Below are 24,243 nucleotides of genomic sequence, written 5' to 3'. Positions count from 1 at the left end.
CAACTATAATATATAAATAATAACTGTTATAACTTTCCCTATATTTTTCATTGAATGAAAAAAAATACAATTCTTCGGCAGCACAGTTATTGTTGAAAAATTACAATAGATAAATTAAAAAATTATACCTTATTATTTTATTTGGAAAAATATAAGTGAAAATAGATATAATGAATCATTATATGTTAGTAAGTAATATATTAATTATAATAACCATCATTATACGTATAACACAACAAGATGCTAGAAAGCGTCCTGACAAGGATTACAATACCGTTACTTGAAATCTTGATGGTAGAAAAAGTCTCCAAAATCCGGATCACACGTTGGTGTCTGTCCGTCATAATTCGCAATCGCGCGCAACGTAACTTGAAAAGCAGGGAAGCTCACCCTCAAAATATCCACACGGAAAGCAGCTTGCTGCCCTCCACTCCTTTCCTCCCCACCCTAATCCCCATCACCACCCTAACAACCAAATAAGGAAAGAATTCTTTTGGAAAAAACACTCCAAAAGTATCCAACTTCATCTCCATCAAAAGGATGATAAACCTCTCGTCAGCCCGCTCCCCCACCCCAACGTTTTCCCTTCCCCCTTCCTCCCCGTACCCAAAACCCCCAACCATCTCCTACTCCCTCCTCAAAGCCTCCTACCCCCCTACCCCCACCGGCCAATCTCTCCTCTTCCCCGCTCGATGGCGGCGGCGGCGCCGAACCCCCTCCGTCCCCCAGGCCATCGCCTCGGCCAGCCTCGAGAGCGCCCAGTCCGTCCTGGAGGCCGCCTCCGTCCTGGCCGCCATCATCCTCGTCCACGAGTCCGGCCACTTCCTCGCCGCCAGCCTCCAGGGCATCCACGTCAGCAAGTTCGCCATCGGTTTCGGCCCCGTCCTCGCCCGCTTCGTCGCCAACGGCGTCGAGTACTCCCTCCGCGCCTTCCCCCTCGGCGGCTTCGTCGGCTTCCCCGACGACGACCCCGATAGTGACATCCCCACCGACGACGCCGACCTCCTGAAGAACCGCCCCATCCTCGACCGCCTCCTCGTCATCTCCGCCGGCGTCGCCGCCAACGTCGTCTTTGCCTACCTCATCGTCTTCACCCAGGTCCTCGCCGTCGGTCTCCCTGTCCAGGATCCCCTTCCCGGTGTGCTTGTTCCCGACGTCCGCAACGGCTCCGCCGCCGCGCGCGACGGGATCCGTCCCGGAGACGTTATCCTCGGCGTCGATGGTGCTTCGGCCCCCTCCATCTCGGAGGTCGTCGACCTCATCAAGATGAGCCCCAAGAGGAATGTGGCAATAAAGGTGGCGAGGGAGGGGATGGAATCCTTGGAACTCAATGTCGTTCCCGACGAGAGCTCGGACGGCACCGGGAGGATTGGAGTCCAGTTGTCCCCCAATTTCAGGCTCTCCAAGGTCCGGCCGAGGAACCTCGCCGAGGCTACGACGCTCGCCGGCAAGGAATTCTTGGGGTTGACATCAACTGTATTGGATGGCTTGAAGCAGATTTTCTTGAATTTCTCGCAGTCCGCCGGGAAAGTTTCAGGCCCTGTGGCGATCATTGCGGTCGGGGCGGAGGTTGCGAGGTCCAGCTCCGATGGGTTGTTTCAATTTGCAGCTGTGATTAATCTTAACCTTGCGGCGATTAACCTTCTTCCGCTGCCTGCACTTGATGGCGGATCGTTGGCTCTTCTGCTTGTCGAGGCAGCTAGAGGTGGAAGGAAGATTCCCCGGGAGGTGGAACAGCGAATTATGTCATCTGGGATATTGCTGGTTGTCATGCTTGGGCTTTTCCTCATGGTCCGTGACACTCTAAACCTTGATTTTATCAAGGAGATTTTGTGATTAGGCCTCTGGATAGATGAAGGGAATTCAGAAATCAGAAAGTTGGAACTTTTGGGGATGGCTTTAGACAGTGAACTCAGCCTACTCAGGTAAAAAGTTTTCTTAATTTACTTCGAACTGGCAAGGTATGCCTCTCACGTGTTGTAAATTAGCAAAATTATTCTTGAGTAAAAAAGCAAACTACTTTGTTACACTGGGAATAAATTTATATATACATGCAATGTGAAGTCAATTATTTTATACTTGCCTTTTGGCTCAAGGATCTTGTGGATTTCACTTCTTATGAAACTATGTTGATGTTCATATAACCTGAAAGACATGAGCAGCTGGCTTGTGTATTTAAGGATCATCAAAATAGAGCTAGCCACCTATTTGAATCAATTAGCTAAACCAAATACAAAAAAAAAAAAAAAAAAAAGTGGGAACCAACATAGTCTGCAGGAAGTAAGAAAAATAAGCTCGATTGGGAACTCAATTATTTATCAGCGCCTTAGGGTAACTTGTCTTGATTGTGACTTTTTGTATGGTGAGTTAGGTATTGGAAAAACTAAATACTGATTATAGAAACCAAAAAGAAGTTGTCTGTTACTTTGCTTCAGTTTTGAAGGAATAATTTCTTTTAGCAGGGGACCATTACAGGATGAGTGCACAGAACTGCCTAAAGCTCCTTAACCATCTGTAGAGCTTCCAAGGATGCCATCTAGCTCAATTTAATATTAAGGCTCCTAACAGGCATGAGTTGATGCAAATATGGACTGAGATGTCAAGGGTGAAAGGCATAAAGAGAGAAAAATTGTCAAAGTGTGACACTTAATGCCAAAAACAATATCAGCATTGTGGGCCATTAGGTGCATTATGTATGGGTGATGGAGTATCCAACAAAGGGGATATATCAGAAGGAACATCAGAAGAGCCCTTAGGACAGGCATTATGATGGGCAGAGAACTTAAGAGATATAGAAATAACAATTGTAGATCTAGATGATAAGTGGCCATTTGGATGGTAAGAAATGTGTGAGCTTTAGGGATATGTAGGGAGAGTTGCATTAAAAAATGTAGTAGCAATGGAGGAAGGAGAATACTATATAGGTCTTTCTGCAGGAGTAGTCAAAGTAAAAAGCTAGAAGGCTTGTGATGATTTACAAAAGCATTGAGAAAGGCAAAGTAGTAGGCCATGCTTATGAAGCTGTTAACATGGCTGGACATGCTCATACATCGATATGAGAGATCGAGGTAATGGCAAGTATATTGCTGTGCAACCCGGAAAGAAATAACAACCCTAGGGGACAGGTTGATGTGTTATTAGAAGGTAGATCTTGAACATATTTCTGTGCAAGGCATGAAGTTAGTTATAAGCAGGAGACCAAGGATAAATACACTCATCAGGTTGGTGCTTGAGAGAACAGGATGAATATGTCTGGTGATATATAAAGCATAAGAATGGCCACAGTCTGGAATTGCTAGGACATAAGCAGAGTTAAGGAGTGTATGAGCAATTTCAAAAATGTTTGTAATTACATTTTATTATGATGTAATGCACCCCAGAAAGGATAGCAACCCTTGGGGAGAGCTTGGTGTGTTATTAGACAGGATGTTTACTTATTTCTGCACATCACATGATGATAGTTATAAGCAGGAGGCAGAGGATAAATCCACTCATTAGGTGAGTGCTTGAGAGAGCAGAATGAATATGTTTTGTGAGATAAAAAGGGTAAGAATGGCTGCAGGCTGGAATCAATAAGGTGTCAGCAGAGGTAAGAAGTATGCAAGCCATTTCAAAAATGTCAATAATTGTGTTTTTATACTATGATGTGTTTACAAGTATGGTTACCATCTCAATATTGTACCATGTTAGGCATATATTGAGTCCTTGCCCTCATTTACGGTTGCACAAATATCTGCAATTTTTTGCCTCTTGTTTCCCAGGAATGCAGTTGTCTAAGATTGTCTTGTATACTAGCCATAGTTTAATTTGATTGAAGCACCACCATACATAGAGGCTTGTTAGAGCATTTCCCTTAGCAACATAAACAGTCATTGACTGCTAGAAAGCTGTCTTGATGTGGAAACCATAGAAATTTTCGTTGTGGTAGAAAGAGTAATTCATAATAAAGTCTTGATTGCTGAAGATGTAGGAGTTGATACCAGCAACTAAAGTTTTTGGAACCTATTTTTGGATTCTAAACTTCCCAATCTTTGTAGATATCTTCTGAGTTTCATTTGCACATTGATCACATGTTTCATATATAATGACTCCATATGGATTCAAGTGGTTAACAAGTCTGATCTGTTTGAGCTATGATTTTTGTATTAAAGCTTTCTTTTCTTCATGTCTAGTAATATCTTTTCCCTTCATCTGAGACAGTTTTGAAGGCAATAAGCATCACCTAATTATATTTAAATGAATTTGGTTTTAGTCAGATAAAATCTTATAGTTCCCTCAAAACCAAAGTGTACTAAAAACCAAACTGGTGCATTTTAAACAAAAGCATAAATGCATTGTCCAAAATGGGTGAAAAGGCTGAAAAAGCATTTTAATGTATGTTGTTGGTTCCCATTTGAATGTGAAATGTGATCAATGATATCTTATTTCGCTATCGGCATTGGAATTGGCCTTAGTAAATTGGTGATTATGTCATTACCACATTGCGATGGATGACATATTATGGTTTCAATGAACTGAACCACAATCTGACTGGCAATCAACTGATGAACCTGCAGTTTTTATTGAATGCTTATGCTGCTGAAAAGAAATTGTTTCTGAAGTAATTTCTCCATGGAACCTTTTCTTTGTATAGCTCTGATTTTTCTCATGGAATCCTGAATGTTGACGTTTTCTTACATTTGATGGTCAGAATTGTATCCAGTCATTTGATCAAAGTGCAAAGTTCATATTCCTATTTTGGGGTGTGTTTGCTGATATGATCAGCATTCTAGGAAAAACTAATCTTTTTCTTTCATATGCTAGCTATTAATGTTTTGTCAGCATTATCTTGAACTTCTTGGACATTAATACCCGTGAGTGCTGTCTGTTATGTGGCATGCAGTTAATTACAATCCACTCTGCTGCTTTTGTTACACAGAATAGCTACTTTGAGTTCAGTAAATTTTGTGACTTGAAGAAGTCTAGTGAATTAGATGTATTAATCATCCATATATAGGGGATGAGGATTTCTTCCATCAATGAGGTTGGGAATATGTGTAAATTAGCTTGAAGCTGTCTGGTACATGCACCGATATCAATCCTTAAAATGTGGTGTACTACTCATCATTTTGCATGTAAAATTGCTTATGCCTGACAATTTCTTAAAAATGCATCATGCAGCAGAGCAGATGAAGTAATTGCACGTATGCAGTGTATGAATCATTATAATGATGAGATGTAAAGGTGATAGCATTATGCTTACAGGCATTTTTTCTCTTTTCCAGTTTTTTGATGTTTTCCTATATAATACCAGCAGAAATTTATATGGTCAATTCTTTCCTCCTCTCACTATCATTTTCCTTCAGTCTCTCCTTAAAAGCTGAACTTGACCAAAATTGGGCAAGAACTTCAATGTTGTGGCCATAAAATTCCTCTGGTTTTCTGAAAACGGGTATGGCTTAACTGGTACTCTTGTCTTTGGTCTTTTCATCTGTCTTCTGAGGATCATGATATACTTGGCCACACATGGAGATCTGCATCATTTTACTAATGTTCTATTTGGTGCTACTCTTTAAGCAATTCTTTATCTGTGCGATGTCTCAGTCGAGTCTTCTAAAAATCATTATTTACTTTGTTTATACGGGGTGACCTGCATCAGTATATTGTTGTGCTCTATGTAGTTGTTACTCTCCAAGCATTTTGTCTTATGAGCTCACATGTCGATTCTTATTTAGATTTGGATGACTCTTACAAATCAGTTATTTATTTGCAGTAATGAATCACCGAGTTTATTGCTTTTTAAATCTTGTTAGAGGCTTTTTTTTCAGACTTTGTTGGCATTTGTCCTTATTTCTCTTATTATGAAATTAACCATCTCCTCTAAAGTCTTGGTTGTATATAACACAAAGCCTGCATTATTTAGCACGGCCTTTATAAATTAACATTCTAAAATTAATGCTCCTGAAGGTTTTATCTATGGATATTCATCTAAGACTTTTTCATTGGTCATCTGTACGTGGCATGCCAGATACTCCATTCATTTCTTCTTTTTTCTTTTTAAGATGTTGATGCGAGAATTCATCTGACGTCGGGATGCATGGGTCGACGGCGAGGTGGGTCTTTTGGGAGCACGATCTACACAAAAATTCTAATCGAAGATGGCTGTAGCAAGGATTTTTCAACATTCAAGTCAATACTCTCGTTCAATAGAAAGAGGAGAGGAGCATGAGAAGCAGAATAATAACGTACCTTCTTCGAAGGTCCAATTGGAATTTTAGTTGGTAAGTAGTGGGCACAATTCCGCATGATCAGGATGTGATTCATGGGATATAAAATTGTCGCTCGAGATTTTCGGAATGTGACAGTGGTGACTACTTTATCAGTACAGAGACAGTTGTTGTCCAATGAATGTTGTGTTTTGAATGAAATTGCCAATCGAGTACTGTCAAGACAAGGATAGGTTGGCGACGACTAGAGATCGGTCGCATTAAGGTGCTACCGGATAGGGACATCCAAGGCCAAAATTTGTTTAACAGCATGAAGCTGGTCGGTAAAAGCTCTTTGGCACTCCTCAGTCCATTGAAAGTTCTTTCACTGCTTCAGGATCTGGATGAAGAACTTCCATCTTCCTTCATGGTATAACTCAGAGGGATTTTTGAAGATTTCGGTGACTACTTCACTTCTTCTTTCTCCTTTCTTTGTTTTTCGGTAGGTTTTCTTTTTCGTCCATCTATTTTTCTATTCTTTCCTTCTCTCTTTAGATATCCTTTCAGTTATTTTGTTTGGAAAAGACCGAGCAGAGCGAACTAGATCCCAGTGATTATAGTTTTGTGTTGAATCTGGACGATTTGAGTCGGATACGGATTTGATATGGGATCCCTCCCTCTAGCGTCAAGTATTGCTCCTGATCTCTCCACCTGAGGTCGGCCGCCAAGGTGGATATGGCTGAGGTGGATAAGCCATTGGAGCTCCGTCCGAATTCCTACAAAGAAGTCCTTATCGGGATGTTCTCCGATAAGATCCTCCGATGCTCAAGTTAGGAGATGAAAATTAATGAGAAGAGAGAGTAGGAAGTATTTTCTAGTGAAGATCCTCCGATGCTCAAGTTAGAAGATGGAGAACTATAAGAGGAGAGAGTAGGGAGTCGAGAGTTTACTTTAAAGGTTTCAGAGCCCCTTTATTTATAAAGGAGTTAGAGCTATATCCATCTCGAAGTCTGGATAGCTTTTTGAATTTATTGCGTAGATTAATTCGGATGAGATATTTTTTTTTTATGAAAGATTCGATCGTAAAGGAATTTCAATTTATCCAGACTTTTCTAATTTAGAAGGAGAGCCGGATTTATCGATGCAGAATATAGTTTGACCGTGGATGAGTTATGGTAGCTCGTCCTAAGCCGAGGTCATGGAGACTGTAGAGTGCATATTGATCTCAAGCGATCTAAAATAGGTTGATCGAGAATGATCTAAAAATAGATCAGAGGGTCGAGAACTTTCGTCGATGGGGTATATCCGACGACCTTCATCTCTATCGTGTGTGCATATGTTGATGGGCATCTATCTTCCATAGCTTAATCGGAGCCAAGGATATTACAGTCGAGGTCGAGATACATATCTACAACAGATGCCCTCTACTCTCGAGATCGAGCTGTCAATAGGTTGGCTAAAGAGAGTACTAGTTCGAGGTCGAGGATGATCTCATCAAACTGTCCTCTGTTGGCACATGTCGAAGATCGTCTTCCTAAGGTGAATCATCTTCAAATCTGGACCGTTGAATCATCAAATCCGCGAAAGTCACATCTTGACTAATCAGAGGCTGACATTTGTCAAACATCAAACAGGAGAGGTAAATCGACAATATATCGGAGCTGTTCGGGCTTCCTATAAATAAGGACCGCTGTAACTTCGTTTTCACTACTTTCACTGTTCAGAGGGGGGGGGACTTTTCCCCTTTGCTTTCTTGGAGATTCAGCTCGATCGAAGTCGAGCTATCGTCGACCCCATCTTCGCCCCTCATTTGCTCGGCCGCATCATTCTGTAGATCAGTCTTTTGTTATTCATCATGAGTGCATCGAGATCATCCTCATCTACCTAGAGTTTGGGTGACGACGTGAGAGGTGCGGATCGAGAGTCCGAAGTAGCTTGTTCTTCAGTAGGCCCGAACAAAATGAGGTCCCGAACTATGGTCCGTTTAGGGTGAACTCCGTCCTTATCTCGAAAGATTTGGAGATGATTAGGTTGAAATATCAAGTTCCAGCCGAGTTCAGGCTGGAGGTCACTGTTCCCTGGGAATGGATAGCTTTTCCTCATCAGGGTCGAGTAGGCCTTTACGAAGAATCCCTGAAAGCCGGTCTCAGGCTGTCCTTCTATTTTTTAGTCATAGAGTTTCTTTATTTATATAGAATAAGTCCCTGTAGCATAGCATCGAACTCATGGCCTCTTCTTGATCTTTTTCATCTATTGCCTTCTTCTCGGGGTCGAACTGACCTCTTGCTTACCAAATGGGTGCTCTAACCAATTGAGCTACGAAAATTGCCGACCTCACCTTGAAGGTGGGAGGAGTCGGGTGCGACTCTTGAGGGACCCAAGGATGCATCGGAGAGACTAGCAACTTCGGAGGGACCAGCAGTTTTGGATGGATCTGCAGTGGGCGGCAGAGAAATTTCAATCATGCTTCTTTCTGTGTTGAATGAGAGTTCTGACTTGAGCATTGGAGGATTCTCGTCGGAGCCATCTTCGGTTAGAATTTTTATGCAAATTACACTCTCGGAAGGCCCGCCTTGCCATCGACTCCAGCATTCCGACGTCAGATGAATTCTCACACAAAAGAAAAGAAAAGAAAATATTAGTATTTAATATTAAAAATATCCAACCTTGCACCTTCAATTGACGTGTGGGTACACCTGTGTGATACCTACATATCACCAAGAGGGTATTGGCCAAGAAAAGTAATATTTTACACTCCATACTCTAACATGGTCATATACCATATCAATCATCGAGACATATTTTTGCAGGCCAGTTGTTGAGAAAAATGCATGATGAATGGGACATATAGGAATGAATCCTAGTGACATAGTGCATGTGGTGCAAGATATAATTCTTATTGGCTAATGGGTTTATGAAATATGGCTTGTAACCAAATCCATTGCTTCTTTCTATCGCCATTGCTATTGTTGATTTGGGATGAAAGTTTTGTAATTTGATTTTGCACATTATGGCAAGGTCACAAAAAGGACTAAATAGGACATCCACTACTATAGTTGCTTCAGGGTAAAGATACGAAAATTGGAACTATTGGAGGCATGTTCGGATGCTTTAACACAGGTGGACCCATCATTTATAACTAAGACATTTGGTGGGCGGGCAACCATCAAGCGTGGTCCCTCAGGTCATTGGCTGCATGGATTTCTTTTCCCCTCACATTTCGACAACAAACAGCAGGGTTCCTTTTCAGAGTTTCCTCCAAATATCTGATCATCGAAATAATTTCTTTATCTTATTTTTTAAAGAAAGTTTTTTTTTTTTTTTTTAATTTTATGATAATTGGAATCTCCGTTGTTAATCACAACAAACCTTTCTTAGAAAACTAGCAATGCGGAAATAACTGTTTGCTCGCTGTTCGTATTCTCGTACTGAAGTCACAGACTCGGCAACTTTAAACAGAAATAAGTGGGAAATATCTATTAAAATTTTACTTGCTCGTAGGTGACTAAATAAGAGAAATATTGGCGAAATATCTCATGCTTAGGAGGATCAGACATAACATTTATGAGATTTTTAATCAAGGATTGAACGTAGGGATAAAAAACTCTTCTCATAACTTCCCATGTCATGATTTGCGACAATTCAAGTCTTGTCCGACGCGCCTAGCTATTTGGATCACAGAAAAATTCCAAAGGCTTTAAGTTTTTTATTATTTTAGAATTTTTATATTTTCAGTTGAAGAGAAAGATGGAAAATTTTAAAAGAAGAAAAAAAAAAAAGTGCTCTAGTTTTCTATGGAGGGCAGGAGGATGATGCAAAGAAGGAAAAAGTGTGGAAAAAAGGCGTTGAAATCTTGGTTTGGCATTGAGTGGACGCAATCACGGACCAGCCCTGCTGTCCGCGAAAGCCATCATCCCCCTTCCAGCTGGAGCCGTCTTTGACGGGACTTCTCCCTCCGGCGACCAAATCTTCCGCTGGAACCGGATAAAACCATGCTCCTCATCGCACAGTGAAATCATGGTAGAATGAACCTACCATGGAATTATTGGATGGATCAAACCCATGATAAACCAAAAATTAAAATTATCTTACATACTAACTAAGATTTGTCGAGTGGAGTCTGATTGGATTCAATGTAGGATCACCTAGGCTGGATCTAGTCAACTTATCTTTTGGGGTCTATTTGAGTTGGGTTTGGATCTACTAAATCGGCTTAGAGCCTGTTACGGTATCTTGGGAATTTAGGATGTGGACTTGAGTCCCGTTCCAGCTGAGAAAATATTTATTCTAGCTGATTCCTCACACTTTTGTGGATCTGACGTGGGCAGAGCGGCACACATTGTGGAGCAACTCTTTTAGCGTATGCTGGTTAATATATTCCACAATATTTAATGAAAACTTTTAAACGTCGTTCGTTCCCACCGTCTCACTTCATGACATGTGATAAAAGATGAACATTGAGTGAAATGTAAGGATTGAATGAGTAGTTAGAGAGTTTCGAGAACAAAAAAAAAGTTCATATTATATGAATTATAAAAAAATTGAGAATAAATCTAGATTTCTTTTAGAGTTTCAAAGACAAAAAATTATTTAAAAAAGTTTTGCACATGCATCGCACATATTTAATACTAGTTTTACTAAAATCAACGGAAAAAAATTCCGCATATGCGTACTAACAAAAATATTCACTGGTTAATTGTATCAATGATGGAGATTAGAATTGGGCATAGATCGATTAAAATGCGGTCAAAATGGATATGTTTGGAATCAGGCTTGTGATGTTTTAATGGAAAAGAAATGTAATTGAGGGCTACAAATGATCTCTTCTCGTTAAAGATGCTTTTTGGTGACTTTGCAAAAGTAGAGAAAATAAACTAGAATCTATAAAAATGAGGAACCCTGATCTCAAGAGAGTAGAGATGGTCATCCAACACAGTAATTTTCATCATAATAATGAAAACATATAGGTTAAATATACTATGAGATGTGTTGGTGGTCATGCTTCTTTTCCTTTTAGGATATTCAGTTTATATTTCTTTTTTAGTCAGGCATCATGAAAGAAAAATCCTTAGAATGCATGTCAAGATAAGTGGATGAAACTACCAAAGAATTTCAGTTGTAAAGGCCATTTTCTCCCATCCGAAGATGCTAAAAGCCCGCTTGTTGATGGTATCAAAAAAGTTCCACAAACTCAAAGTGAAGTTATAGTTCTACATTTTTCCCTTTTTTGGTTTTTTTTTTTGTGGGGGGGGGGGGGGGGGGTAGATTGGATACATTAAATTAAACTAAATATAAATTGATACATATGTGTGGTTTGAAAAATAAAATATTTAAAAACTAAACAAAAAGAACAACAAAAGATATCAATAATGTTTAAGAATTTTTTGCATGTATACCCTCCTAACTATTCAAATTTGCGTGAATATTCTTTTAAAATTGATATTTGTATATACATCCTTATAAAATACTTATTTTGTATGTATATCTTTTTTTCTTATTTTTTTGCATATATACCCGTATCATTTAATGTCGTTAAAAAAATTAATAGTTTCAAATTTAAATGACTAAAATATCCTTATGGGTAGATGTACAAAAAGAAAATTTATAAGGATATATATACAAATAATAATTTCATGAGGATATTCATATAAATTTGAATATTTAGAAGGATATACACATAAAAAATTCTAATTTAATTTTTATCTATTTCATCTAGATAGATTTAGGCCCTCTTACTCCACAATATAGTAATATATTACATAATATAACAACATAATGACGATGTTATATAATATTTTATATATAAAAATATTATATTTTATTTTATTTTATGCAAGATGGGACGATTATGTCTATCTTATAACAATATGATATACCTTATATACTTCACAAAGATATTTTTGATAAAAAATTTTAAAATAAAATATAATAGATTATAAATTCTTATTGTTACATAATGTCCAAATTTATAACTATGTCTATTCTATACAAATGTATAAGCTATTCATCTAATATCAGATTTAAATACTTTTCTTAGAAGTATATTATTATATATTAGAAGAAATATGGATGATTACGATATGTTTATCTTCTAAATAAAATAATTTTAATCTATCATTTGATAAAAAGATTATTTTATCTATATAAATTAATAAATTAAATAAATTTATTATTTTAATTATATATGTTACTTTTTTTCTATTAGAATAAAAAAATTAATGAACCAAGAGAGGTGTATTTATGCTAAGGGTTTTTTGTGTCTATATCTTTTCAAATATTCAAATTTGCGTGAATACTCTCATAAAATTATTATTTACATATATATCCTTATAAATTTTTTTTTGCATATCTATCCATAAGAATATTTTAGTCATGTTAATTTTAAATCATTAATTTTTAACGATGTTAGATGATATGAGTATATATGCAAAAAAAAATATTTTATGAGGGTATACATGCAGATATCAATATTGAAAGGATATTTATGCAAATTTGAATATTTAAGAGGGTATACATATAAAAAATTTTAATGTTTATTTTGTATGGTTCGACATATAACATGCCATTGAAGCAGTAATACTATTAGTCTCTATTCAAATATATGAAACAACATTAGAGAGCAATTAATGAGCACATCATTTATCAACAATCATGTAATAGTGAATGCAGACTATCATTGATAAAAAGTGAATGAGAAAACCATCTAACAACCATCATAAAGTCATTCTTTAAATAAATTTGTGAAGTCCTCAATTTATATGTAGCATAATTTAATCCCTCCCAAACTGCATGCAATTCTGCCATTAGAACTATGGTATTAAAAATTATAATACTACTTGCTATTATGAATCACTACTAGCTCTTTTAATAACAAACCCTACACCATCAGAAGTATTATGTTCTTGCACGCTACCGTTAAAATTAATCTTGAGGAAATAGGGGATGGTGGCTCTCAAAAAAAATTTATTGCAAAGATACAAAATCTACAAAAGAAGAGTCATAGATTACTCATACTATCAAAAATCCTTCTGTGGCAACCAAATGAAGGAATTCATGAGCCCAAATGGAAGTTTTTAGAAAAATAAATTTAGCGCCATATCTCATATCTTAGAAAATACAATCATTCCTTGCCAACCAAGTATTATAAGCAATATAACAAATCACAATCACTTCCTCCTTTTTATTATATTGAAAAAATTCTCTTTAATATCTTGAGAAAACTATGTAGGGATTGAGAGAGTTTTGTGGTGAATCTTGTCTGCATACCTAAGATGCTACCATGCACTCAAGAATCATAGAAGATAAGACTCGACCTCTAGGCAAATATCACAATAACTTTAAAATGTAAAATCCATGTTAGGATAATATAACCCTATAATTATTATGCTAGCCGGTACTATATTAAATTTCATATAAATAAAGTAATTTCGTGATGAAGCTCTAATTTTTAGATCCAAACAATATTTTGGAGTGACTGGGATGCGGGCAGGAAAGCTCGATAAAAAAATATAATACGAGCTACGAAGAACCTCCATAGCATGACCTATGTTAGAAAGACCTGTATCTTGACGCGTGACATATACTAAATTAATTTAGATGTGCATCAATTTTCGCGTCGTTGGACTCATGAAATCTAATTCGCCCCATGCTAAGAAGAGTCGAGGGCCGTGGTTGACGGCGACGCTGGGTCATACTCCGAAGCAAGACGAACCTGGCCTCCTTCGGACATCACCGTCCCTCCAGATCCGGCGGAACAGCGGACCCGCCCCCCCTGGCAACTCTTTGGTCCCTCCCGCTCTCCCACGTCTGGACTCCCAACCTAAAAAAATAGCCTCGGAACCAAACCATCTTTTTTAATCTATTCCCCCTTCCTTATTTCCTTTGTCTGACAAAAAAAAAAAGAAAAGAAAGTAAAAAGAAGATAATAAAAAAAAGAGTCGGTAACGGTGGAAGAGATGGAGAGGAGAGAGAGGGTGAACGAGAGAGGCTAAGCATCAGTCCCAGTAGTAGTTGGTAAGAGAGAAAGGGAGTAAGAGAGAGAGAGAGATGATGGCAAAGGCCGCGGCGGCGAAGAAGAGGGGCCGGCCGCGGAAGAAGCGGAAGGGCTGGCCCCCTTGTCCCGATCCCCCTCTTCCCGTCGTCCTCCACCGCTCCCCTCCTCCTCCCTCGCCGGCTCCCGAGCCCCCCCGCCGCACCCTCCGCCCCCGCCGGCGTCGGCGTCCCCTTAACGACTTCACCGACGATGAGTTCGACGACGAAGAAGAGGAAGAAGACGGGAGGAGGAGGAGGAGGAAGCTCAAGCTCGTTCTCAAGCTCCCCAACGTCTTTCCTTCCAGAAGGGATGAGCGGTGCTCCGACTCGCCAGTCCTTGCCTGTAGGTCTCGGAGGATTCCCTCTTCCGGCCACATGTCCTCATCCTCGTCCTCCGCTTCGTCCTCCTCGTACGTGGATGACGATGAGGAGGAGGAGGAGGAGGAGGAGACCATCAAGCCCCCCAAGAACAGGAGGACCGAGGGCTGTGACGATGGCGTAGGCTCGGATGGATCCGGTGACCAGGAGGTACACTATTCTCCCTACTGCACCTCTGTCCACCTCATGTCCTCTCTCTCTCTCTCGTTGGTCCCCCACCAACCTTGTGGGGGAGTCAATAACTGCTATCTTGCACCCTAACCAAGCAACAAAGGCTTTTTTTTCCGTTTCCCTTTCGCCTTCCTCTCTGCATTAATTTGTGTTATTTAGTATTTATCGTAAGGAATCTGAGTACTGTTCATGTTCTTTTGTATTCTCTCTTTTTTTTTTAATAAGAGAGGAGGCAAGAGAGAGCTTCGGAGATGGTCGAAGGGCTCTGCTTCAGGTCAGATTCTATGTGAATCTTTGTTTTCTGTTCTCATAGTCGAGAAAGATGTCATCTTTGGTGTTAAAATGCCTATTTTTGTTTGTGCAGGGCTATCATCCAATTCGTTTGCAGGAACCCCTTTACCGGAGAGGAAAACACTGGAGGCCATTCTCGATAAGCTTCAGAAGTGCGATACTCGAGTTCCTGATGTTTAGTTTATGGCATTCTTATTCTGCAGTTTCTGCTGATTTAATTGCTGAATGTTTGTTTGGGCTTGCTTTGGTTCTGCAGGAAAGACACGTATGGTGCGTTTGCAGAGCCAGTGGATCCAGAAGAGGTTTGCTAAATTGATGTCACTGGAAACTTACTGGTAACAAGAACAAAGTAGTGAGCATTTCTTTAAACAATCATGAATGTGATGGTTTTCTTGCAGCTTCCAGACTATCATGAGGTAATTGAGCATCCGATGGACTTCGGCACTGTAAGCAAGAAGCTTGCGAGCAATGCCTACCGCTTCTTCGAGCAATTTGAGGTTAGTATTAGATGAAGTTCTCTATCTTTGGTAAAATTAGTGTATAATATTTTTTCCTTCTATATTGGCATTGCATTTCTTTTTTTTTGGTTTTGTTGAGCAGATAAACTCATTTCTTTTAAACTATAGCTCAAACTTTATGGGGCAGTCCATATTGTATCCATGAACCCCTAGTTGATACCTGGAGCAGTAAATCAACACAGAAAAGTAGCCCCAAACCCTTGGTAATATTAATCCTTACTGAGCCACCGGGCTTAGTTCAAATCATTGAACGACCTTGGGGGACACCTGTTTGGTTCTGTCTTTCTTTCTCCATGCATCTGCTGCTTCTCTCTAAATTGCCCACCAGGTGGCAAAAGCGAAGCGGTTCCCCTTCACCTTGCTGTTTCCACCGCCAAATATTCTGTTCCATCATAAAAAAAGGTGCACAGATCATTTGCCTGAACAAGAGATTCCAAATTTTTCAACAGTCTTAACCCAAAAGTCTCCACCAACTCATAATCAGTAGACTACCATGGGACTCTGTCCTCCATCTCATCCAAGACAGACATATGTCATGTAATACTCCTTTCCTTATTTAGACATTTGTAGACATTAAAGTTCTTCATGGGAAATGATGAGAGCTATTCTGAACATTGCTTGGGGATTCTTGTTCGACCATATGATATTGTGACATGTTAGATATTTTACTCCTTTGAAAACAGTGGGCATTGATTGCCTGAAATCAACATTGGGTTTTATGATTGGTCACTTGTTTCGAGGTTGCTTCTCAATTTATTTTTTGATGTCTTTTTCTTTTTTGATCCATGTGTTAAATCATTTAGCGATGCTTTTTAATTATATTATATGATTGGATTTGGATCCATGTGCTAAATCTCTCTCTCTCTCTCTCTCTCTCTCTCTCTCTCTGTGTGTGTGTGTGTGTGTGTGTGTGTGTGTGTGCACGGTTTGGCTGACCTAATGGCATTTTCTGAATTTAATTTCTTGATATTCCCACTCTTGTGCCTCCTTAAAGGTGACCTATCTGTTAATTGGAGCTGCCTTGTTACATGTAATTGAGCCATATTTCCAGGTTATATTGATTATCAGATATGCTTGGGAGTTACTTTAGGAAGGAAAAGAGTTGGACATGTAATTTAACCAAATTGTTCCCTTGCTTTTGTTGTTTGTACCATATAATATAAAAAGTTTTTAGACTGTGTTAAAAAGTGCTTTATAAGGAATTATTCAGCAAATGTAATTCATGGTTCATGGTCAAACTATATAGCATTGTTTGCTCAGATTTGATTAGGTGGGACCATGATTCAATGATATACAAACACAAAATCATTTGACTTAGTTTGTTTACATGACCCCAATATCAATGGGCAGCCTTATTTTGGTAGGGCCATGACCTAATAAAATGCATGGTCTGCCCAAACCTTTAATCACTTCCATCCAGTTATTCTTAGGTCATCCTTTCCAAATTTAAATCCTTTGACATGAATTCGATATTGTTCTTGTTGAAGAAACATATGACCATTTAAATTACTTGATCATGTGTTGATGATGCAGCACCTAAGCTTGTTTATTATATCAAATTGTAACTCTGTTCCTTTTCTAGCATATATCATCCACATTTGCATCTTTCATTTGCTCATCAAACTTGTATGCTTCCTGTATATGTTTTCATTCACATGTCATTTTTGATCTTCATGAAAGTAAGCTCTGGTTTGATTCTAACCCTTGTGCAAAGGATGCAGAAGAGTTAAAAAGTTTGGAACTATGTGAAAAAGTTAAAAGGCTCAAGCAACTATATTGAAGAAGAGTATCGACAAAGTACTGATGTCAAACAAAATCGTGGTCAATCATGATTATTTGGTATTCTGATTAAATATCAAGTTGCTGTTGCTTACAACCGGAATGACACTCTATTAGCAAAAACAATGGACATAGTTGTTGTAAATCAATATGCATGTTATTAATGCTGAATAATTAGAAAGTGACATAAGTAGTTCCGATCACGTTAATTATCCTTGATACATGTGATAAATCATTGACTTAACCTTCCAGGGATAAGAACATGCTGAAGAATTCAACAATATTGCTTCTTGCAAGGATTTGAGTGTCTCTGCCATAGCCTGTCCAGTCAGTGGGCAGCATTTGCCATGTTCCATGCCTTGCTGGCACGGCACTTGCCAGCATATGGTGGGGATGGGCGTTGTCATATTAATAAGAAACTTGCATTAACGGAAAAAATTGTTTTCATGCATTGTGATTCCAAGCTTGATGATGGAAGTATTTGATACCATCTTTATTAGAAGCTTTCTCTATTTAGCTCCCTCTCTTGTTTATTGCATCCTATTCCCCATATGCTTAATTCGCATAAGAGCTCGAGTATGGGTGGCTCTTATCCTTAAAGTAGATATCATTTGCTTCATCTTCATTAGCATCGAAATTTTCTTCATGAGCCTGTTTCTGTAGTTGCATATCTGGTTGTCGCCTTGAATTATTATAAGGTATACTTCATTTTCCAATTCAGCATTTCAACACTACTTATTTATATCCCCTTGACCTGCTCTTGGATTTGCTTGCATTTTGCATATCTTAAGATAGGTGGTACTTGTTGATGTTCTACAGTTAAGGAGGGGAGCATCATAACTGAAAGGACAAGGTTTCACCTTTCTGCATATCATGTGTGTCTGTTATGGTTATGTGGGCTTCAATCTAAGATTGTCCTTGTTCTTTACCACAGAATGTTGTTTTAGTTATGTTCTAGGGCCTGTGTATGCTAGATACATTATAAAATCAAACTTCCAGGAGCATAACAACTTTGTTCACAATTCAGCCAAGGTTTCCTTTCATCTCACTTGTGAATTTCTGCTGCCCATTCATTTCATTTAGAAATATGTTTCACAATATTCCAACCACCTTACTATATTCGTTAAAGCTTGCTATATTAACCTGTTATGTTCTGATACTATTTTATCTTGAAGACCTATATCTTTTGGTGATACCAAGGATTTATGAGATATCTAAGTAGAATGGTAAATATTTAACTCTGATTAATTTAGTTGCATCATGTATAATTATCTAATCTAACTAAAACAAAATTATGTGAGCAAGCTAAGGCAGAATTCAGGGAAACAAACTGACAAAGGTGTAAACAGAACAAATCACTAACTTCATTCAATTAAGGAATAAACTCCTAATTCAGACTAAGCCAGAATTTAACCAAGATTGCTAATGGCATATACAATTAAAATAACTGAAACCATATAAGAATTGAACTAGCAAAGACATTGTGCACATAATGGAGTTGCAATTGAAGTTTATGGCAGCTATTCTCAAGTTGGGATAGAAAGCCAGTTACCAATCACGGCCATCCGTGGTTGGTGCAATGGGTGTGATTGGGTAGGCCCAACCTGGCACCATGAGACATGCTGCCCTACGTACTGCCTGAGGCCAATCCAATCACGGCCATTGTGCTTTCTCATGGACAGCCACGATTGGAGAACTGGCTCTCGAGTTCATGTACAAATTGGAAACGATCCAAACTTGCTATAAATAGGCAAGTCATTTAAAGGAAAAATTATGTATAATCTTTTGAAAGTTTCATTTGAGAAAGTTAATTAACCAATCAACTGAATAGCTGAATTTATTATATAAGCAATCTAACCGATAACTGCAGAATTATACACAAACTCAGTTTATGATTCAATGACTTCATATCAATCATAAACCACTAATAGAGCATTCATGGAACAAATCCATAAAATGCATTTCATTCCAGCAGGTAAGAGTCATGAATTGTAAATGATGTTAAATTACATATTGTGATAATTGCTGTGATGTTTAGATGAACATTGATGGCTCCAGTCAAATTATGGATTTGCTGAATAATTAGGAGGGAAAACTCAAATTTAATTTGATATCGTTGATAGCATTGTTCCAAAATTGTTTTTTGTCCTTTTTAATCAAAGTGGTGCATAGGAAAAATGATTGAGTGGTCACTGACTCTCTGTGCTTGTCTCTGTGTCTGTATATGTAAGAGGACAAATGACCCTTTTGCATTTAGTAACTATTAAATTGTAAAATCTTGTTCCTTAATGTCACTGATCTTGGATGCAGGATGACATCTTCTTAATTTGCAGTAATGCCATGCAGTACAATGCACCAGATACCATATACTTTAGACAGGCATGTCAGGAACAAAAATAGTTCTCATTCACAGCAATTTGTGTTTATAGTCATTGATTATGTTGCTAGTCTTAATCTTTGTGTTGTTTTGAAAAGGCACGCTCGATACAAGACATGGCAAGACAACAATTTCGGAAACTAAGAGTTGATGGTAAATGTGCTGAAACAGCTGGGAAATCCGAAGAGAAAATTAATTTCAACCCCCATGAAAAGAAGCCACAAATGAAGTCCCTGTCCAGAACTGCACAAGAGCCACTTGGCTCTGACATCTCCTCTGCTGCCACTCTTGCCTCCACAGGGGATGCGGGCACTGCACTGAGCACAGCACAAGCTAATGGTGTTGAGGCTCCTGTCATTCTTAATGGGTTTGCAGATGGTAGTTCTTCTCTGGGTGAGAGTAAATCAGAGAAAGCAGATGAACTTTCAGGTATGTATGGTTAAGGGCTTTCCACCTTAAAATTTGGATGGATGAGTTATGGTGAAAGTTGAAACCTTCCTGATGCTTACATGTCATGAGATAGCACTTAATAACATAATTGACATGCACCTGTATTTTCTGAAAAATTTAAAACATCCATCAAAAGCAGTTAATTGACTAGACATTGTGGAGCAGCTGTCTAGAAATTTGTTTCAATTGTCAAATCTAATATGATAATTTCTCATTCCTCTCTGTAGACCATGGCTTTAATCTCTATCAATATTCCCAAGAGAGGTGATCTGTAGCTTTATTAGAACTAAGAAGTCTTCAATCAATTTGATTTGCTGGCTATGCTACTATCAGAGGTCCCCTATCATTTTGATTGGCTACATATAATCTCTAGCAGAACCATGAAGAACACCATCAGAAGATTTTGTTAGTCAATGATAGCACAACTTAGCATGAAAAAGATATAACTCATATTATCTATATTCTTTATGACATATGAACTGACACTCCCAGCAGACTGGAAATATACTATTGTCATTCACCTCTTCACTTCAATCCACTCACATGGCATGATGAATGAAGCAAGATTACCTCTCTCACTATGTTTCTCTTTCAGCAAAGAGTTCTCCTGCAAAGCTTGCACGGAAGCTGTTTGTGGTTGATGAAAATCGGCGTGCAACTTACGACAATATATCTGAGCAACAGCCCATGCTTGAACCTGAGTCGGTGTTTGATGTCTTTGAAAGCGAGACAAAGAAGCTGGTTGCTGTATGTAACGAACAATCATCTTTATGGGTTACTTACTGTATTCTTGTGCTCATATGGTTCTAAATTTTCTGAATCAGGTAGGACTCCACATGGAGTACTCATATGCAAGGAGCTTGGCTCGTTTTTGTGCTTTTCTTGGGCCCATTGCCTGGGAAATAGTATCTAAGAGAATTGAGAAAGCATTACCTGCTGGGGTAAAATTTGGCCCTGGATGGGTTGGGGAATTCGAACCACTCCAAACTCCTGTTCTGTCTCTTAAAAAAAACAACCTGCAGCAGCTAGGTTTGAATTCAAACTTTCAGTTTAAGTTGCCATCAAGAAAGAATAAGGAGGCAAAAGATGCATCGCAAGCCACCCAGAATTGTGAACCTGAGGACATCAGGCTGGGTCTTAAGAGTCAGGTAACCAGTGGATTGTCAAATAAAGCACCTAATCTTGTAAAGGAGAGTGACTGTCATCGAAAAAGTACCATAGAACTGAAGCAGGGTTTGTCCCGTGTTACTGCTGGAACCCAACCTGGCATCACTAGTGATACAGCACAGCAACAGAAGGATAAGGCAACTGTTAATTCTGCCAAGACTTGCGGTAATGTTTCGGAGCAAGTCCGACTGTGCCATTCAACCAGTGTGAGTAGCATTCCTGTTGAAACAGCTTTACAAAGGCCAGACTATCATTCTGAAGCGGTGACTACAAGATCACCTGAGATAATTTTCTGGCATAAGAACCAGGGGCAACCTGGCAACCTAAAACTGGCAGAAGCTATGGCATTTCAAAGTAGAAATGAAGGCTTGAGCATGGATTTCTGTGGATTGAGTAATGGGAAAGCAACAGGGAACTCTGATAGTAATAGACTGAGTACTACTTTGGGATTCATCCCCAAGCATCAGCCAGGAACTGTAGGTAACTCTCTTGCCATTGGTAGTCAGGAGCAGAGGATCAATAATCATTCAAGGTTAATGGGTTTGCCAGACCGGATATCCAACCAGCTAAACATTTCAAACTTCAGCATTGATGCTCCAAAACATTTTTCTTCAGCCGTTCTTCCCTCTGGTAGAGAGAATATGAATGCTGCTGCCACTGCTGCTGCTCGAGCATGGATGTCTATTGGAGCTTCAGCAGAGTGTAAAGCAGTTGCTGGCAGGGGTCTTCCCAACAACCAAGTAGGATCTGCATCCTTTCACAATTTTGCTTGGAAAAGTCCGGGCTCACCTTCAGGGATGCATGAAGATTTGAAGACAAGACCCGTGCCTTACTTATTCCGGCAACCCAACCAAGTTGGCAGTGAAGAATCTAAGGTTCGCAGCAAAGAATTGGTTATTTTTCCCCAATTAGTTGGAACTGATTTATCAAGTTTTCATGGCCAGTCTCGATGGCAAGGTCTAGTTCCACATACTGAGCAGAAGCAAAATAAGGATATGTGTCCTCCAGATTTAAACATCGGTTTCCAGCTTCCTGGGTCCCCCGTTCATCAGTCCTCAGGCATACTCAAGGACTCCCAACAACCTGACTTAGCTTTGCAGCTATGAATTTTGGATGTTGTGCTTGCTCTTGTGATTTTAGTGCAGGCAGGAATAGAGGAAATAGCAGCAACTGGTAACGAGTTAGTGGTTGGAACGAATTGTGGGTGGATCTAGAATTGGATGATATTTGCGAAGTTGCGTCGATTAGGATGCTGCAAATATATTTTAGCAAACTAATGATCACAAGGCGATACCTCATCGTTGTTGTGTCCGATAATGTGCAACAAGTTCAGGTCTGTATCATCAACCAATTTGGCATCAAATTTATTACACGGAAAAGTTTCACTGTTGGAAGGGGATAAAAAGGGACAATTCTTTAGATCGTTTTGGTGGATGAGTTTATTGGTGGGAGAATTGGCTAGTCTATCAATGCACTGATTGTGGAGTGGACTTGGGTAAATTTACTATGGCAGTGTTGATTGTTCCAGAAGCTGTTCTGTCAGTTGACAGTTTAAAGCACATGCTTTCTAGTGTGATCGAAAGATTTGTACATCAGATTAGGAGCACAAATCCTTGTTTATGCTTGAGCTTTTCCAGTAAGTGCAGCAGGTCGCTACGTGCCCTATGTATCCATATTATCATGTATCATCCCCTGTAAATTGCTGAACAGGATACAAGTAGCTTCTTATTGAATGTGATCTCCATCTTAATACCATCTTGTTGATCGTTTTTGTTCCTTTGTCTCGTGTTGATATCCTTCGGTCATTCTAATCAAACAAATCGGGAATGTTAGAGGCTTATAAATGCAAGTTGTTCCAGTTAATAGGTTGCTTCAGTTTGTTGCTTTAGCTTATGACATGCTTTGGGGATGGAGTGGGTGTCCTAATTAAGTTAGACTTCTTGTGTTCCTTGTTCGGAGTTCGTGGGAATCATGGAGAAGTTCTCTGTCCTCAGGAGTTAAAAATAACCTAACTGATAAGATAGATAGTTTTGCCACCAAAAGAAGTGGTAAGATACTATTCCTATCATCGATCGGCCTACCAGGCTCTTCCTAAAGTTCTCCTTTTTCTTTTTTCCATTTTGTCCCTTTTGTCAACTGGAAGTTGGTTGTCATCCAGAGCTCTAAAAGCCAAGAATTTGAGATCAATGAGTGTTAACTCAGGCACCATGGCCAATGAACTTGTTTGTGTTGCATAGATTTGGTATGTTGTATAAAGCAAAGTGATAAAAAGATGCAAGCTTTATGAGCCAGCAATGTTGGATTAACAATTAAATTATATGAGCCAGCTCAGACAAGATATGGATCAAGGTGGATGTATGATCAAAAATCTGTCAATCCAAATCTAATTTATTTATTAAACAAGTTAAATATACATATCTGAATCTGACTATTTATTAAATAGATAATCTAGCCTAATTTATAATAGTTTTAAACAAATTAAACAGGTTGAATGGTTGAGTGTTGTCACCAATTGTTAATAGACCTAAAAGAAGAATAGACATGAATCGATAGAAGCTTGAGACTTGATTTATCCCTAGGAGCACGCATAATTTAGTTGGTGCCTACCTAACTTTGCTGGCGAACCCCACTTAGCGAGGTACAGTACAGAAATTGAATGTTGTTAACTTGAAGTTAGCTGCACTTGAGAGTTGAGGTGTTCTATTGTCCACTAGAAACGTAATAGGAGTCTGTGATCCTTAATATCATTTGTTGCACCTATTCCAACATCTCAATAGCTTGACGAGTTATCCAGAATCAATATCATTTGTCGCACCAATTCCAGCATCTTATTTGCGACATTGCTTATTAGGTGGATGGGGAAGTCATAATACCCACCAGATTTGCTATACATGTT

The 24,243-nt window shown here is 38.9% G+C and overlaps 2 protein-coding genes across 2 annotated transcripts; both read left to right on the top strand.

The window, feature by feature from the left end:
* Positions 1–422: 422 nt before the first annotated feature.
* On the top strand, positions 423–6,384 carry LOC105046831 (probable membrane metalloprotease ARASP2, chloroplastic). Its single transcript, XM_010925567.3, has 2 exons — positions 423–1,925; positions 6,042–6,384. Exon 1 carries the CDS (start codon positions 541–543, stop codon positions 1,834–1,836), a length of 1,296 nt encoding a protein of 431 aa, XP_010923869.1. The 5' UTR covers positions 423–540; the 3' UTR covers positions 1,837–1,925; positions 6,042–6,384.
* Positions 6,385–14,092: 7,708 nt separating this feature from the next.
* LOC105046830 (uncharacterized) lies at positions 14,093–23,102 on the top strand. Its single transcript, XM_010925566.4, has 9 exons — positions 14,093–14,744; positions 14,991–15,039; positions 15,130–15,208; positions 15,313–15,358; positions 15,455–15,553; positions 19,664–19,732; positions 19,829–20,159; positions 20,776–20,927; positions 21,005–23,102. The coding sequence occupies exons 1-9, from the start codon at positions 14,232–14,234 to the stop codon at positions 22,451–22,453; spliced, it is 2,787 nt and encodes a 928-aa protein (XP_010923868.1). The 5' UTR covers positions 14,093–14,231; the 3' UTR covers positions 22,454–23,102.
* Positions 23,103–24,243: the final 1,141 nt, after the last annotated feature.

This window comes from Elaeis guineensis, chromosome 6, assembly GCF_000442705.2.
Source record: "Elaeis guineensis isolate ETL-2024a chromosome 6, EG11, whole genome shotgun sequence".
Taxonomy (NCBI): domain Eukaryota; kingdom Viridiplantae; phylum Streptophyta; class Magnoliopsida; order Arecales; family Arecaceae; genus Elaeis; species Elaeis guineensis.
Note: the sequence above shows the minus strand (reverse complement) of the source record. Positions and strands in the feature narration are given on the sequence as shown.

Bases quoted from the DNA above. Each gene is read 5' to 3' on its own strand.
- LOC105046831 (XM_010925567.3), top strand. From the start codon at position 541: ATGATAAACCTCTCGTCAGCCCGCTCCCCCACCCCAACGTTTTCCCTT.
- LOC105046830 (XM_010925566.4), top strand. From the start codon at position 14,232: ATGATGGCAAAGGCCGCGGCGGCGAAGAAGAGGGGCCGGCCGCGGAAG. The intron at 15,209-15,312 runs GTGCGATACTCG...TTGGTTCTGCAG, and splicing joins ATTCTCGATAAGCTTCAGAA to GAAAGACACGTATGGTGCGT. The intron at 20,928-21,004 runs GTATGTAACGAA...TTTCTGAATCAG, and splicing joins AGACAAAGAAGCTGGTTGCT to GTAGGACTCCACATGGAGTA.